The sequence below is a fragment of the Lepidochelys olivacea genome, assembly GCF_965140295.1.
Source record: "Lepidochelys olivacea isolate rLepOli2 genome assembly, chromosome: 1".
Classification (NCBI taxonomy): Eukaryota; Metazoa; Chordata; order Testudines; family Cheloniidae; genus Lepidochelys; species Lepidochelys olivacea.
Genome location: NC_140411.1, coordinates 311,813,622 through 311,831,931, shown reverse-complemented (window position 1 = coordinate 311,831,931; position 18,310 = coordinate 311,813,622). Strand labels below are relative to the sequence as shown.

General features: G+C 40.9%; 1 protein-coding gene across 3 annotated transcripts in view; it reads left to right on the top strand.

Annotated features, from left to right (window-relative positions):
• SLC13A1 (solute carrier family 13 member 1) overlaps positions 1 to 18,036 on the top strand; it is a 73,871-nt gene extending 55,835 nt beyond the window's left edge. For all 3 annotated transcript variants that reach the window (XM_084616740.1, XM_084616742.1, XM_084616741.1), the window contains 7 exons: positions 1,624 to 1,722; positions 1,818 to 1,919; positions 8,568 to 8,671; positions 10,546 to 10,655; positions 12,835 to 12,996; positions 14,378 to 14,515; positions 14,664 to 18,036. In XM_084616740.1, coding sequence (XP_084472866.1) covers positions 1,624 to 1,722; positions 1,818 to 1,919; positions 8,568 to 8,671; positions 10,546 to 10,655; positions 12,835 to 12,996; positions 14,378 to 14,515; positions 14,664 to 14,807 — 859 coding nt within the window. In that variant the 3' untranslated portion in view covers positions 14,808 to 18,036. The remainder of the gene's footprint in view (positions 1 to 1,623; positions 1,723 to 1,817; positions 1,920 to 8,567; positions 8,672 to 10,545; positions 10,656 to 12,834; positions 12,997 to 14,377; positions 14,516 to 14,663) is intronic.
• Positions 18,037 to 18,310: the final 274 nt, after the last annotated feature.

The following is an 18,310-nucleotide window of genomic DNA, read 5'->3' as shown; positions in this document are numbered from 1 at the left end:
TCTTAGCTAATATTGTTCACTATTTGCTAGGCCTCTGTCTTCTTGACCAAGCTCTGGATTTGGGGCCTGTAAAAAGAGCTGACACAGTCTATATAGCAGGTTGTAACATAAACAGCATATGGATTTTATCCCTTCACAGAGAATCCCATCTCTGTGGTTTCCATTGCAACTGCTACATCAACAGCCTTTCTGAATGTAACCTCTGTTACAGCCAGTAACTTCATTCTAATGTGGTCATTGTGTAACCCAGAAACTAACTGGTCATGCAGGGCATCACTTAATGTTTCTCCAAACTGACAATGCTCTGACAACTTCCTGAGAGCGGCAACAAACTGTGCTACTGACTGTCCACTTCCCTGATGTCACTGATGAAACCACTATCATTCAGCTATCATCAATGGGATAGAAGAAAAATATTCCTGCATTGCTGCAGTAATTGCAGCATACATGGCAGTTCTGGGCATAGTTGGAGACACAGCAGTCCATATGGCATCACTGTCAGTAAGGTTGAAATTCTTTGTCCATCTGGAATGGTGTTGCAGGTTACAAATTGCTCAGAATGTTTGAGGTACATCACCCATTATTCACCAATATTGCCCATAAAAGCTGCCTTTTTACTGCTCTCCTGTAGAACTTCGCACCTCCTGGACTTCTCTTCCACGGGGAAATTCTTTCTTTACCTTTTCCCCCCGCCCCCAATCGTACACTATCTTCTCTGGATCACCCTCTGCTGGCTGTGTTCTTATACTGCAAAATTCAAAATTCTTCCTTTGGCTGCATTTGGGCTCCCTCTGCTGATTATAGACGCTGTAGTGCAGGCTAAAGGCTGTTTGCCTGCCTGCTTGCACCTGGTCAACAAAGATGGCTGCTTGCTTCTACTTCACTGTCTTGTTTGAACAGCTCCTTTGTTCTGCTTCTAATTGCCTACTTCCCCCTCTGTAGCTAACTAGTTCCCAGGAACAAAAGTCTGTTACCCTGGGCCTCTAGGTGAACTTTGTTCCCCTTTCACAGTATTATCTGCTCACTCTTTCTCTTTGTTGTTCAGGTAATGGGAGCACTGGACGCTCATGGGATATAAATCCTGTGTGGCCAATGTTATATTTCTGGACCCAGCAGAGAAGGAGAGAGTCACAGACACAGAGGGAACTGATAGAAAGACAGCTGTTTGCTGTGCTCGCAAAACTGAAACTAACACAAAAGTGAGGTTTTCCACTGCAGAGAACAGAGTGCTCAAACATTTAAAGGGACAGTACATTACAGGAATAGTTCCCAGGGCTCTTCATTTCCCAGTCCAGTGCCTTAGCCACTAGACCACGATGCATCCTTATAGAACCTAGTGATGTAGGTTGCCTCCTCTCCCTTAATGACAAGCCTGAGTGTTGGGGTATATTTTGCTACTGCTTCTGCCAAGCTCCCATGCATTTGTGTAGACTCCAATCTGCTCAGGTTACTCCAAATCAGTATTGTAAAGTTCAGACTATGCACAATGAAATAGGAGATAATGAGCACTGGCTGGTAGAACTGAAATCTTAGCCTAGTAAATTGGTACAATTAGCTGGACAGGTTGGGATCTGTGACTATCCTGTAAGAATAACACTCCATTATTGTTGACTTACATTCCAGTTTCAAAGAAATGTTCCAATGTGGCAAGGAAAAAACAGCCAGAGAACAGGCCTCAGCACAGGTGATTAAAGAGGAGTATACAAAGCTTGGGCCAATAAGGTAACAGAGACGGCAAAACACCAGGCCATTTCAAAACAAGCACAGATTTAAATTTAAGGAAATCCAGACACTAACAAATTGTGCTTTTGCTGCAGCTACCCAGAAATCACTACCCTTGTCCTGTTCATTTTAATGGCCCTCTTGTGGTTTACCAGAGAACCTGGATTCATCCCTGGATGGTTTTCTCTTTTTCCTCAGTAAGTAAAACAGCTGAAATACCAACAATGGCTGTACTGTATTTAATTAAGAGTATGTCTTCACCACCCGCCAGATCGGTGGGCAGCGATCGATCCAGCGGGGATCGATTTATCGCGTCTAGTCTAGATGCGATAAATTGACCCCCCGAGCGCTCTCCCGTCAACTCCTGTACTCCAGCGCAGGCGGAGTCGATGGGGGAGTAACAGCAGTCGACTCACGGCGGCGAAGACACCACGGTAAGTCAATCTAAGTACGTCGACATCAGCTACGTTATTCATATAGCTGAAGTTGCGTAACTCAGATCAATCCCCCTCCCCCCGCAATGTAGACCAGGGCTAAGTGTTTGCATTTTCTTCCAGATTTAAAGTGAACTTTAGTAGTTGGAAAGGCCGTAGACTGACAGCAGTGGAAATCTGTGTTTATCTACAAAATGGGTACAGCACAGGCACCAATATTATTTCTTTATACCGTATTGAAAATGTAAAAAGAAAAGGAGTACTTGTGGCACCTTAGAGACTAACCAATTTATTTGAGCATGAGCTTTCGTGAGCTACAGCTCACTTCATCAGATGACAACTAGTACTAAAATGGACTAATTTTACAGAACAAATTCAAGGACATGGTGGACATTTAAGGCGCTTCAGTCTACTTTCAGATATGCCCAGTGAGTGAGACTGACTACGGGGATGGGGATTTTGTAGTTATCTGAGAAATGAGATTAGTTATGAGTGGACACATCTTGGTGGTTCTTTTGAGTATGTAAAAATGTGCTTTGTTTACATTAACTCGCTGCTTATCAGCAATGCAGAGAAATGGGGTTTTAGGGTGGATTCGAATGCAGAGAGGGGTTGTGATTTGGTGAATAACCAATGAGATGACCAAACCCAAACAAGTACAGCAAGCTTCTCCAGACTCTTCCCACCTTCCAGCTGAACCTGGAGGAAATACCTCCAGGAGGAAAAGGTATTTCAGTTTCCATGTTCTTTCAGTCCTTAGCCTCTCTGCTGAAACTCCAAACAGTGGTGTCAGATGTGATGTAGACAACCACCTACTAGGAATTCAATTGAAAGCACCACCTTATTTCAGTCAAAACAGAAAACAAACCTCTTGAACCATCATGACCAGTGTGTTACTTAAATGGAATAACTACATGTACATAAGACCTGTGCCCCTTTCTCACCTTCCCCTTCCTTTTTGCCTGCATGCAGTGTTATTTTAGTCATGTCAATCCCAGGATATTAGAGAGTCAAGGTGGGTAAGGTAATATCTGTTACTGGACCAACTTCTGTTGGTGAGAGAGAAACTTTCAAGCTTACACAGTGTTCTTCTTCAGATCTGGGAAACTAACTCAGGGCAGGTCTACACGGTGCAGCTGTACCACTGTAGCACTTAAGTGAAGTCTCTCCTGTTGGCATAATTAATCCACCTCCCTAAGAGGCAGCAGCTATGTCGATAGTAGAAGCTCTCCTTTCGTCACAGCACTGTCTACGCAGAGGGGTAGGCAGTTAGGTCAGTATAATTACATCACTCAGGGGTATAGATTTTTCACGCTCTAAGCGACATAATTATACCCATATAAGTCTGTAATGTAGACCTGGCCACAGAATGTCACAGCTGAAAACAAGGTGGAACAAATTGTTTACCACCTGTAGTTAGCACATATTTCAAGGGACCATTCATGGTGAAGTGGCCCATTAACACCTCGCCAGTTGGGGAGGGGGCTGTTTATGGCTTATTACAACAATCTATAATCCACTAACAACTCCCCTGAGCTGCTTTACCTTCCCCCCTCCCCATTTCTTTTCTCCCTCTGACTGGAGGGGTGTTAATGGGCCACTTTAACCACCTTGTTTTTCTTTTTGCTGGTTATGTCTTCCATTTGGATTCGAAGGTGTTGGGGGCAAGGATCTGTCCTTTTGAAGTTTTTCTGTGAAGCAACTAGCACACTTGTGTGTGTCATAAAATAATAAATATCAATAACTTCATGCAGACCATAATGCAGCCACCAAATAGTGCATCTTTTGGTTATTTCTGGGCTTGGAAGGAATCCATCTGGCAATCTACATTAAAATGTCCTATAACACTTTACCTGATGCCCTCCATCCACTCCTCCCTGTCCTACCCTTTACATCGACTCCATAGTTTCCACACACAACTCTATCTTTTCATCCATTCTCAGGTATTGTTGCACTTCTCTCAAACAGCCGTATTTATCCCACACATGCCCAGGCTTGGCTCACTCCTTGCATCTTCTTTGTCTGCTGCTGCTTGTGTGCCCTGAATGACTCTTGAGAAAATCCAGAAACTAGTTCTGCATGATTCCTCCACACAAGTGCATTCTCTGCTTTCAACGCCCTCCTCAACCTGCAATATCTGACTCACTTCTTCTTCCAAAAAAAAATCAATGTGAGCTGGTGTAAAACAATCCCCCTCTCTCTGCCCCATTTCCCACAGCCTGCCATTTTCTCCTCCTTTAGCATGATCTCTGGTTCTAAAGTGTCCAACCTCCTCTCATTTGCATGTCCTTCAATCCAGTTCTGTCTCCTGATCTTCTCAACTCCTCCCTTTTCATCACCCTTCATCTCATTCTCTCAAAAAGCCTGTATTGACCCCACTTGCTTATCCAGGTATCACCCCATCTTCCTCTTCTTCTTTTTTTAAATTTCTTGGGCACTTCATCAATAACTCAACTCCATTCTTACCCTTCTTGGTCTGTCAGCTGCCTTTGACATTTTGATCACTTCACTATACTGAAAACTCTCCTCCCCAAGCTCACTATTTTCTCATCTCTTCTGGTTCTATTCCTACCTCCCTAACCAATTCTTCTGCATAGCCTCTTGTAGCTCCTCCTCCTCCTCTTCGACTCTCCAGATGTCTGTTGTTGTTCCCCCTGGAGCCTGTCCTTGGCCCCACTCTTCTCTCTATATATATATCCTCTCCTTGGGCAAACCTCACTCTGCTAGCTTTAAATACTATCTATAATGACGCCCAGATCTATATCTCTGTCTCAGCTGGGATAGTAAGTTCTCTCATTACTGTCTATAAATACACACACACACACACACTCAGTCGCTTGCTTTCCCAAAACATACACCGGGAGGGTATCATAAGGAATAATTAGTTAATGGTTGTAACTCTTTGAAAAAGTAAAGTGTTAAGTAGAGTTATTTTGTGACACCCAAAGAAAGATCATCAGTTTATCCTGATTGGTATAAAGCATCTTGGAGTTTTAAAATTGTTTTTTTATCTTTTAAACATATTTCTTCAAACAGTAGCAAAAATGCAAAAAAAAAAAAAAAAACCTATCCCCACAGCAACGATAGAAGAGCTTCTGATCTTGCTCTTGCTCTTGAAGCAACATCTTTTTAAAGAAGATTTTAAAGTGCTGAGCTAATCAAGCACTCAGCCAATCAAGCAATCAAGCTGCCTTGACCATGCCTACCTGCTTTAAAATAGCATGTAATGTTCATATAGCACCACTGAATGACCTATCCCTGATACTAAAAAAGCAATTGTAAACAGCTTGTTAAAGGTGCACACACTGATATGTTCCTATATTATCTTCTCTGTTTGTTGTTTATCAAACTATCTTGATCTTAAAAAGAGATAAGTGGAGTGTAACTATACTATTCACTATTTACAGGTACTGCACAAGTGTGTTACTTGCGGCTGTCCTTTAATGTTTTCATTTGGAATAGAATGCAAACATGTGTCATTTCACATTAGGCTAAATCATGATCTCTGTGTGTATATAATATCTGCTGCAGTTTCCACGGTGTGCATCTGATGAAGTGAGCTGTAGCTCACGAAAGCTCATGCTCAAATAAATTGGTTAGTCTCTAAGGTGCCACAAGTACTCCTTTTCTTTTTGTGAATACAGACTAACACGGCTGTTACTCTGAAACCTGTCATTGTATTGTATGATAGCTGAACTAACCTGCTGAAATACAAAGCCTGTACTTCTTTACAATGAAAGCATAAGAAATAACATGTCTTGCTATTCAGTATTCTTCTTGTTATAATTAATTAATTGTGTAATAATTTCCATAAAAATGAGCAGTTATATTCTTATTCTTACAGTCCTCCTTAGATTTATCATAAATATAGTTTTGTCCAAGTTTTGTACATTGCAGTTTCAGAAGGGAGTTGAGAATTTGTTCAGGGGGTTGAATTACTTTCTTTTTAATATAATAATGTACTGTGGAGTGTGTGCAAGGATGACATATATTGATTATATTTTATTATTCAGTTCTAATATTAGGCCATCTACATGCATTTCTGGAAGGTGTTCAGAGACCACAGTGATGAATGTGGGACAAGAACCTGAATAGAATCATTCACATTAGGTTGCCACTGGGCCTATTTCCCAGAATTGCTTCAGATCAGCCCATTGTGAGATTTCCTTACAGGACAGTACTGAGCTGATATATGGGGCAATTATTTTTATAGGACCTCATGCTGATACATATTTTGTATCCAGGTATCACAAGTCAGACAAATAGGTGTTTAAAAATCCTATATTTCAATACACAGTGATCTTTGGAAAACTACAATTAGAGAGACACCCATGCCCATCAGGCCAAACAGCAGTGACAGCTGCCATTTTTTAATTCCAGTTCAGGTATTGTTCTCCTTTTAAATCCATTTCTGTGTATGCAATATTGTCCCAAGAGCAGATTTTCCAGGAATAATGCAATTGCATCAGAAAATCTAATTCTGTAACCTCACTATTGTTCACAGATGTGTCTGCTTCCTGGACATGGTAGTTGTAGGCATTATATCATTACAAGCCGAATCCTACATTCCAGTACAACTCCCAGTGAGTTCATACCAGAGTGCAGAATAGGATCCTCCTATAAATTTCTGCTTGGAATACCAGGGAGTATGTGGCTGTGTCAGGGGTGAAAGTAACTTAAAGGACTTACCGGTACTCCAGAGTCCTGAGCAGGGGTGTGTGGCCTCGACCGGAAGAGGTGTGGCCTCAACAGGAGGAGGCGGGACTGGGCCCTTTAAATCAAGATTTAAAGGCCCCAGGGCTCCGGCTGCGGCTGGGAGCCCTGGGGCCTTTAAATCACCCCCAGAGCTATCAGCTGCAGAGGCGGCTGGGAACCCCGGGGCTCAGGGGTGATTTAAAGGGCCCCGGGCTCCGGCCACCGCTGCAGCAGAGCTCCGGGCCCTTTAAATCACTGCCAGAGCCCTGCCACCGCTACCCCAGGGGCTCGGACGGCAGTTTAAAGGGGCTGGGGAAGCTGGTCCGGTCCGGCTTACTTTCTCCTCTGGGCTGTGCTAGGAACTGATGAAGCTACTGGGAAAGCTGAGCAATATTGTCACATGAGTATTGTACATGCGGCCATAAGGATATTGCAGTAGCAGGGGCATTAATGTGTCCTACATATTTCTAAAAATAATAGCTTGCAAAAACAAATCTTTTCCGCGGTAGCAGACAACAGAACAAAAATATGTTTAAAGCACACTCCCAGCATTTATGGACCATTCCTTTTTTTACATCCTTAAGAAGCTAGCTAGCAACATTCCTTTCACATGAGAGTTCGTGGGACAAAATTAGTTTTAGAAGAGCTATGAGGTGGCTTCAGTGCAATATTCATATTAAAATGTCTTTGAGTTTCACTCAGCACTGTTAATAAATCTAGGATTCCCTAGGTTGCCCTGTTGGATTATACAATGTTATAAAGTGTAAGAAAGTGTGATGTTTTATTCCAAGGAAATAGCTAACATAATATAAAACCTAAGGGCCAAATTATTTCTGGAACATACTAAATCAGGATAGGATCAGAAATATGTGGAAATGTGGCATGATGCTGCAAGGAAAAATACTCTGTATCAATCCAAAAATAAGGAGATCCCAGGGGCCCTTCACAAAAAAAAAAAAAAAAAAAAAAACCACTAACAAGACATTGGCTCGGATCCTTCTCGCTCAAGCAAAATTCTCATTCTACTTAATGGGAGTTTTAGCTGAGTAAGAAGTGCAGAATTGTACACAATCGACTAGATCTTTGCCTGTGCCTGAGAAGCACACAGCATAAATTGGGTGAGTATTTGTGTGTTAAGGTGGTATAAAGTTCACCTTTTATTCCTCTGATCCTGAGCCTGCTCTGTGCTGAGCTGATCCCCTGTAGTAAACAGAGCAGTGTAAGGGCTACTCTGATTTGCACCACTTGTAGACAGTTCCAAGGAGCTGAAAATGCACCAAGAGATAAGTGCGGCATAGGGGCACCCCACACTCTATGGTTATGCCTCCTACGGTGGCAGCAGAGAGAGGTTGTCATAAAAGGCTCCATGTCATCTCTAGATCATGAGAGGATCCCCCTTTGGGCAGGAATGATCTTCCTGGGACAAGTTACATTGGCTCTATTGCTAGATTCTACCACTGGGAGAAGTGCAAAGCAACTATATTACACCCAAGAATCTGGCCATTTTTTGTGTGGAAATGGGAATCTTTAAGTACCATATAACTACAGATTTGTAAACTTGATAGAATGCGACAAATTACTGTACAGTCACATGCAGACTAAAAGGTTTAGTATTTATAATATTGTTATATAATATTTCTACAGAATATTTATTTTTCCTGGAGCTGTATATCCTTTATTCTTTCTTTACTAAATATGCATTTAATCTCTCCTTAGATACCCAGGTTTTGCTACAGATTCAACAGCTGCCTTAATAATTGGCCTCCTCTTCTTCATTATTCCAGCAAAAACTTTGTCTAAGACTTCAAATGGAGAAAACAGTTGGGTATATTTTTATTGGAGCTTTGCTAGAGCAAGGACTGTAGGTGACCCTATGTGAATATAATTCAGTGTTTGGTCTAGGAAATCTATCAGGTATTTAAGCCCAACAGGTACAGATTTTGTTAAATAAAAAGAAAAGTGTATAGAGGGTGGGAGTTGTTAGAAAAACTTGATAGAAATAGAAAAATGTTCATGATATCAATTCAAATAGTTTTTGTTCCCATTTAAACTTCCCCCTGCAGTGCTAGAAACCATAACACAAGAGCACTGAGTTAACTCCTGAGATCTAGGGCTTGTCTTCACTACTGGGGTAATTCAGCCTAAATTACGCTACTCCATCTATGTGAATAACGTATCTGGAGTCGACGTAGTGTAGGTTGACTTACCTCGGAGTCTTCACTGCACTGCATCAACGGGAGACCCTCTCTGGTCGACTTCCCTTATTCTTCTCGAGGAGCTGGAGTACCAGAGTTGACCGGAGAGCGCTCTGCCGTTGATTTAGCATGTCTTCACTAGACCTGCTAAATTGACACCCATTGCATCGATTGCAGCAGTGTCAATCTCCCTGGTAATGATGACAAACCTTCAGAAAGCAAAATTGACCTATGAAGAGAAAGTGATACTGAGCTTCATTTCAGTGTCCAAAGCGAGTGAAAACCAAATAGAACAAATTAAAAATAGCTGGATAAGTGGCGAGAAGTACATTTGATTGTTAAAATTCTTTGGGCCAGATTTTGTTCAGTTTCACTCATGTAAATCCAGATTAACTCCATGTAACACTGAATGTTACTTTACATATTATTGTTGCTATGGTACATAAACTAGCTACATGTGTTCATAAAAAGGGTTCACTGATATGTGCATATATGGGCCGGATTCTCATTTACAATAAGGTGGCTTTACATAGCTTTGGCAGTGGAAAGAGGTTTTTAAAAGGACATATTGGAAAGGGGCCTTGAAATTTACACTTGCTTTAAGGCTCACTTACACTGGTAGAGTTGTGTAAAGTCTCTGTAGCATAAATGAGAATCAGAATTGTATATATATACTTTTTCCTAGGTAAAAAGTGGGGGATTTTTTTGTGGGAGTGTTATTGGTTTGCGGGGGGGTTTTCTTTTCTCACTAGGGGACTAATTCTGCCACCATCACAATGAGTAGTACCTTAGCAGGAAATTAATTCCTTGCCAAGGAAATCAAGTGATAATACTTGCAGAGTAAGAACAGACTCAGTGTAAGGGCAGCAGAAGTTCACTCTAAGTAGGATCACTCTTAGTGATCCAAAGCCCATTGAATTCAGTGGAAAGCTTTCCATTGACTTCAGTGGGCTTTGGATTAGACACTAAAGTTTGTTTTTTAACAAAATATTTTCAGCTCTTATTTAGATTAACCTTAGGAAAATATAAAATGGTGAATGAGTCTATTTTCATTCCCTTCTTCTGTTTTAGAAAGTAATTTACCTAGATTAGAATATGACCTGAGTTTAAATTCTGTATGTACTCAAAACTCCTACTATATCAGTAGATTTTTTAGATGAACAAGGAATACAAGATCAGACCTTAAATGTGTCTCAGTGAAGCCCAGAATTTACACTGCAATCTGTTTAAATAGAGTAGCCATCTTGCTGCATTAGTCTCATCAATAGCTATCTTTCATAAGGGGGCAGCCTCTCAGCTGGTGTAAAGTATCATGGCTCCACTGAAGTCAATGGCGTAATGACAATTCACAGCTGCAAAGGGTCTGCCCCAGAAAGTTCAAGATGATCAGAAGAAAAGCCTTCCTAATTTGATGATAAAGATTAGTCTTTAAATATTTCACTTGTGTATCTGGAGAAAAGCTGTATCAAGAGGTCTTTTAAAAACTTTTTTTCCCCTAGCTGTTTTTGATTACACTCCGCTGATTACTTGGAAGGAATTTCAGTCATGCATGCCCTGGGAGATAATGATTCTTGTTGGTGGAGGTTTTGCACTGGCAGAGGGCTGTGAGGTAATGCAATTTCTACAAGATTCTGAACAATTAACATGACCTGTGCCAAGACAAACACAGACTAATGGCATATTCAAGTTTCAGAGTGATAGCTGTGTTAGTCTGTATCAGCAAAAACAACGAGAAGTCCTTGTGGCACCTTAGAGACTAACAAATTTATTTGGGCATAAGCTTTCATGGGCTAACACCCACCTCATCAGATGCATGGAGTGGAAAACACAGTAGGGAGGTATAAATACACAGCATATGAAAAGATGGGAGTTGCCTTACCAAGTGGCGGGTCAGTACTAACAGGTCAATTCAATTAAGGTGGAGGTGGGCTATTCTCAACAGTTGACAAGAAGGGGTGGAAATCACTTTTCTCGTGCTAATGAGGCCAGTGTAATCAAGGTGGACCATTTCAAACAGTTGACAAGAAGGTGTGACTATCATCAGGGGGAAATTAGTTTTTGTAGTGACCCATCCACTCCCAGTCTTTATTCAGGCCTAATTTGATGGTGTCCAGTTTGCAAATTAATTCCTGTTCTGCAGTTTCTCACTGGAGTCTGTTTTTGAAGGGTTTTTTTGAAGAATTGCCACTTTTAAGTCTGTTATTGAGGTTATTCAAGGTTATGATGTCATTTTACCAGTGTATCTTGCTAACGATTAAACCTGGAACATGGAAATGCAGAGAAGATTCAAGAATATTCAGATAGGACACTAAAAAAAAACAGAGTCAAGCCTCAATTAACAGACTTCATAAATTATATGCATGAAGCTAGTAACATCTAAGTCTTTGTGCACAGAAGTTTGACATAAAGACTTACTTGCTGAATTTCACTGTATATAAATGACTCCCAGTTAATCCAAAACCTTTGTTATCTGAACAGTTGTATTTTTCTGCTGTTGAGGGAAAAAAATCTAAAGGCAAGCAATGAACTGGAGAAAAAATACAAATATTTTGGTCAGTGAAGTCATTTCAAAATCTTTTAATCCTGTCGCAGATTTGTATTACTTGTTGTTGTTACTATGGTAGCCATTAGGGATCCAAAGAGGGATTTAGAATCCCATTGTACTACAAACTATACAAACAAATAACATGACTCCAGAAAGAAGATTTGAATTTTGGTCTCCCACATCCAAGGTTTGGCAAGAAACTGTGAGTGAGACAGACTCTGTGGCTGTTAGGGTACTCATTTTGGATGAGAGAGGCCCAAGTTCAAGCCCTACTCCACTGGTTAGTTAATTAATTATACATAATAGAACAGCTTCAACAGGAGAGATTGAGAGGTACCCATCCCAGTATAGCTCAGTGGCTAAGGCAGTCTCCCTATAGTATAGGCTAGAGCTGAGTTTAAATTCTTCTCAACATCAGGTAGAGAGGAGAACTGAACCTGGGTCACCTAAAGCCTGAGTGAGTGCCCCAACCACCAGGCTAAAAGTTATGAGAGCTCTGACTCCAGCCCAAAAAACTGAAAGGTTTCTCAGTTGAAACTATACAGTGAAAACACAAATTCACAGATAGTGTCGGGTTGTCCAAAACTGCATTTTTCAGTGAATAAACTATTTGCCAAAAAAATTCTCCCATCTTTATTCTGCATGGGTGGAGCTCCCATGTAGAGCAGCACTGATTTATCCCATAACTAAGGGGAGCAGGATTTGGTCCTAGAGCTTGTCCAGGAACATAAGAACGGCCATACTGGGTCAAACCCGAGGTCCATCTAGCCCAGTATCCTGTCTTCCAACAGCAGCCAATGCCAGGTGTCCCAGAGGGAATGAACAGAACAGGTAATCATCAAGTGATCCATCCCGTGTTACCCATTCCCAGCTTCTAGCAAACAGGGGCTAGGGACACCATCCCTGCTCATCCTGGCTAATAACCATTGAGTGACCTATACTCCATGAATTTATCTAGTTCTTTTTTGAGCAGACTAAAAACATTTGAGGTTGTCTCTGTAAACATCTGTGAGGTATAAACATTGCAGTATAGTTTCTCATTTCTTCTCATAAGCCAATGTCTTGATATGAGAGCACTGCAATAAAAACACATGGTAGGATGAAGTATATTTTATAATCTGTTATCTCTAACTATACAAATATGCCACATATTAATAAGTGAATAAACTTCATTAATACTGTGTTGGTTACATTTTTCATTCAATAATTGTTGTGTCATAATAATATCCTATTCCTTATTCAGGTTTCAAAACTATCAGCTTGGATAGGAAGTAAAATAACCCCTCTGGGATCATTACCAATTTGGTTGATCATCCTAATATCGTGTCTGATTGTCACCTCAGTAACAGAAGTGGCCAGCAATCCAGCTACCATCACTATATTCTTGCCTATATTAGCACCTTTGGTGAGTACCCTATCTATGTCTGTTTTAACCTTCATGTTCCTTGCTCTATGCAAGAAAAATACACTATATAATTGTAATGTGTCTATAAACTCACACACACACCATGCAGCTGCCAATAATGGAAGCAGGCACCCACAGCTGCAACCAGTAGAGAAAACAAAGCCTGCTATAAAGGGGAGAGTACAGAGCCAGAAGGGGAGGTAGAAAGTCCTGGGTTAGCAAAGGGGTGACAGTCCTGTGCCAGGCTGCCTTCAAGAAAAGGTAAGGAGACTATAAGGCCTAAAATTGAGGGACTGGTAGACCTAATTGAAGGTGAGGGTCCAGGAACTGACCTGACTGAGAAACAAAGTAAGGTGGTCAGTCAGGAGAAGCTGAGACCCCTCAAGAGACTACCCCAAGAAACAGTGACAATGATATATAATAGACTTTCAAAGCATGGGTGCCATCAGTGTAAAAACTGAGCTGGTCAAAGAAATAGTTAAAACAAACAAAAAACATGATTTTTAATTTTTTTTCAAAATTTTGATGGACTTTTGAATGCTTTGAAATCAAAAAATCCCCAACAATCTCTATATCTTGTTTTTTAAAAAGGAAGCGCTTCAAAGAAAATTTCTGGAAGAGGGTTCTATCACAATTGAAATTTTTGAGAAAACGTTTTGTTGAAAAATCAAAAGTCAAAATCTTTAACAAGTTCAATCTGAAAAACAGTAGTAAGCCAACTGAGAGTTCCTGAATATGTATTTCCCACTTCCTCAATCACTTCTCCCACTGTCAATCACTGTCCTCCTGATCAAGTACTGGGGGAATGGTATAAAGTTCATCCTCTCCTTCCTTTTACCATCTGCACCCTCTCTGTTCTCTACTCTTCCTCCTCCTATGTAACCTACTATGTTCAGCTCCCCCTCTTCTCATCTTGCCTGGCTCCCCCATCCTCTATAATTATCTTCTTCTCCCACTGCCCCAGTCACGTTACTTAACTTCCTGAATCCCTTCACTAGCTTCCTGTCTTTTACCACATTCAAATTCAAGTTCATCACGCTCTCTTTCAAAGCTCTTCCTGCAACTGTTGCATTGTATCTGCTAGAATGCAAACACTCTGATGCAGGGGCCCTTGTTTTAGTCTGTGGTTCATAAAACACTGTGTATTTTCTATGCTAATGTTTAATTATAATTACAAGAAGTATTATAATATAATCATGCTGCAATTATAATATTTTGTTACACAATATAAACAAATAAGTTGTTCTTTAGAAGATTGTTCCTTTGTATTTGAACAAGTTATTCAGTTCATTCATGCACTTGTATTATTGTAGCAAGTAAGTATTTGTAGGTACGTGTCCCTGGAAATCTGTTATTTCTCATTATCTTTACCATCTGGCAGGCTGAAGCTATTCATGTGAATCCACTTTATATTTTGATACCTGCTACACTGTGTACTTCATTTGCATTCCTGCTTCCCGTAGCAAATCCACCCAATGCCATTGTATTTTCATATGGTCATTTGAACGTTATTGAAATGGTGAGTTATTAACAAAAATTCCATAACATCCAGTGTTGCTCTCTGATAATCACACTAATGCTGCTGTCTGATTTTGCCATTTTGGAAATTTTCTTCAAAATTGCTTAGTTTTCCTGATACCAACTTTTGATTTTTATTATTACTCTAGGTGAAGGCTGGTTTGGGTGTTAATGTCATCGGAGTTGCTGTAGTTATGCTTGCAGTCACAACATGGGCAGTGCCCCTGTTAGATCTTCACACATATCCAAGTTGGGCACCAGATCTTTCCACTGTGAATAACACAGGGCCGTAAAAACTGTCTGGCAAGGTTTTTGTGGGGTTTTTTACTATTATTTGGTGAGTTAGTAGTAATGCAAAATACACCACAATAATGATAGTGATCTATATTTCCCAGTCCCAAGGACTGATGATCTGCTGATCCTAATCAGGAATAATGTTATCCAAATATGGACCTTGCAAGCACCATCAAGCTTCAATGTGTTTCTTATCCAGGTCATCTTATTCAGATTTTACTTGTACATGTTGTCGAGTACCATCTATAAATGTGCACATTCTTTATAATTGCCAAATTGGCCCTGTTCTTGGGGTCATAAAATAACAGGAGCTATCTATTTTAACATTTTAAATGTTGTAGGAACATTTGCTGCTGGTCTGTAGAACACACTGTATATTTTTTTCCAAGTCATAAAATTTTTGATGATGATGATTACAAATGAAAGGTCAGGTTGGGGATTGTCTGAACAATCCATTCACGGCCCTGTCCATACATCTGATCTTGTAGGAAAAGTACAACCCGTGGAGAGCTGCCTGGGCATTTATACTACCGCTTTTCTGTCAATGTTTCTCTGGCCATCCCCTCACTATCTGCAAGGAGAATCATTCAGACCCCAGTTCTGGAAAGCAATGAAGCATTTATTTAAATCTATCCCTATCCAGGACTGCACTTAAGCCAGGGGTTCTCACAACACATTTTTTGGTGGCCTCAGAGTGCAGCTGGTGGCTGCAACTCTTGCTGGTGGCCACACTGACACTTTTCCCTAAAATACTTAATTAATTTTAGGAAAAACAAATAAATATGCATGTATACACATCCAGATCATGCAATTTATTTACGTAGGATTTTTTTTTTTCAGACTCAATAAAAATAATGCTGTGTAAAGTGATATTTGTGTGTTTGTTAATATCACTTTTCACAGAAAGTCCTGGCAAGTTAAGACCTGGATGGAGGGCTGGGGGATGAGGCAGCAGAGGCCAGTGGCGATGGATGGGGGGGCCCCACCACCGCGTGGTTGGAGGTGTGGGTCAGCACCTGGGGCTGGGGGTCAGTGCCCTGGCCCAGCACCCACTGGAGCCCAGGGTCATTGCTCGCAGTTGCATGGCTAGGGCCAGGGATTGGCGCCCAGGGCCAGGGATTAGCACCCACTGCCATGCAGCTGGGGGTTGGCACCTGCTGCTGTGCGACCAGGGCTGTGGGTCGGCACCCAGGGTCAGCGTTTGGGGTCCGTGCCCACTGCTGCACAGAGGGGGCTAGGAGTCAGTGTCCTGGGCCAACACCCACTGGAGCCAGCTGCTGTGCAATGGGGACTGGAGGTTGATATCTAGGGCCAGCACCTGCCAGATCCTGGGGTTGGTGTCTGCTGCTGCGTGACCAGGGCTGGGGATTTGCACTAGGGGCTGGGGATCGGTCGCCATGGCCAGCACCTGCCGGAACCCAGGGTCGACGTCCAGGAGCAGTGCAGGGGTCAGCAGCCAGGGCTGGGGGTCAGAGCGCACAGCCAGGGTTTGACTGCCAGCAGGTTTGGAACTGGCACTTGGGGTCTGCACCTGCTGTCGCACTGGGGATCTGTACCCAGGGCCGGCAACTGCTGGAGCTCAGGGTCATCATGACTTAAGCATTTGCTTAAAGTTAAGGACATACGTTAGAGTTGTCCTAGATAGATATGCTCTCCTGAATTGGAGCCTATAAGAGTGAAGAATAAACCCTATCAGAATAATTCTCTGCTCAGTACCTGTCAAAACAATAGATGCATTCTTTAGATTAATACACAGTATATAGTCCTGGAGAGTTAAAATTCAACTCTCTTTAACAAGTTAATATCCCCTTCGGGATAGGTATAATTTTAAGCTTCCTAGACTGTATTAATGTTAGAAACCTTAAAAAAGCCCATGTGATTGAAGAGGAAGTTTACAGTTAAAAGCTGTTTAGAGATCATTTACATTGTTATAGTGTGTTTTGCAGATTAAGAGCTATGACATTCTCCTCTTACAGTAGTTACTGAGTTATGTGTACCATCATCCAAGTGTTAGACTCAAGTCTGCATGCCTGAGATCAGGTCCACCTTTGTGGCTGCCTTAAAACAGTGTAAACCCTAGTGGGAAGGGACGATAGGAGTGTTTTCCCCCTGGGGAACCTCACAAAAATAAGATTGGTGTCTCTTCAGGCAATCCCAGGGAGCAAAATTTTACAAAGATATTTTCTTGGCAAGTTTGAAGAAAGAGGACATATTTTCTTCTGCTATGGAAAACATGAAGTAAGCAAACCTCTTGTGCCTTTGCCACAATGAATGTGATATCCTTAGTTATCCAGTCTTTGCAATCCCAAGGATATCTATTGTCTTATTTCTGGGGCATCTAAATATTGCCCAACCAAGGCAATTTGCTTATTGCTTACAACCCAGTGTTGTAATGTTGATACAGCAGCACTGATTGAAATTGTCATCTTGAATATGGCATTGTGGCCCACTGAGTTTTAGTCCCAGCAAGCAATTATCAAATCAGAATGGAGCTCCTGGAGCTTGCATGCTCGGGTACCTGTATTCTCCCCATCTTTATTAAAGAAAATGCTGACTAGTTATATTTTGCCAGCCCCTTAACAGTTAATACAACTGTTTCATTATAAAACTGAGGTTTAGTTTGTACAGTAGAACTGTCAGTTAGCTTTACTGATGTTTTATTTAGAGGCTTTTAATGATCCCATTGACAGCATAAAAAAAGCATCCAAGTAAACTGGAGACAAGTTTAAACATTTCAGGAAAGGATGTACTCTTAAAAGTTATTTTTTATGAACAGATTGCACTTGAAGTGAATAGTTTGCAGGGGGCAGGAGGGAGAAGTGAGAGTTGTACAGAAAATATAAACTGCAGTGATTTGTTCTATTTTTGGATATTTTAAAGTGTGTTGCAGAGGACACTTCCCAATGCCTCCTGACATGCATTCCTCCTACTCTACCATGTTCTGATTCTGGCCTGAAAGGGCCTTCAGAGAGTTCATGTTCTTTATGATTAGGCTTGGAAGGATTAGATTTTTACTGGCAAATGTCAGTAAATATCGATTTCACTGTACACACACAAACTGAAGAAAAAATATTTCCATCAATGATGATTGAAATTTACTGATAGCAAAGTAACAAAAATGCTGCTTGAGAACTTATTTGTTTGATTTAAAGATATTTACCTTGTATATTTTGTCATGTGATGTCAACAATTTGTGTGTTAATGGTTATAAAGCTTTAACTTTTTGAATCTCAGTGTCTACTGTCATTAAATGTCTGACCCCCCCTATTTTCTGATCCCCCTAAAATTTCCTGCAGGTGGGAAAATTTAAATAAACATTACAAAAACTTAACCCATAATTTTGAGCAACTGAAAATTTAAATTGAAAAAAAATGCTTACAAATTAATAGATTTTGTCAAAATTATAAAAAAAAAATCAAATTCTCCCAAACTTATTTAATATAAGGTATTTCTCTACATGATCACTAACCATAAGGGAATATCATACTTTGGATGATATGGA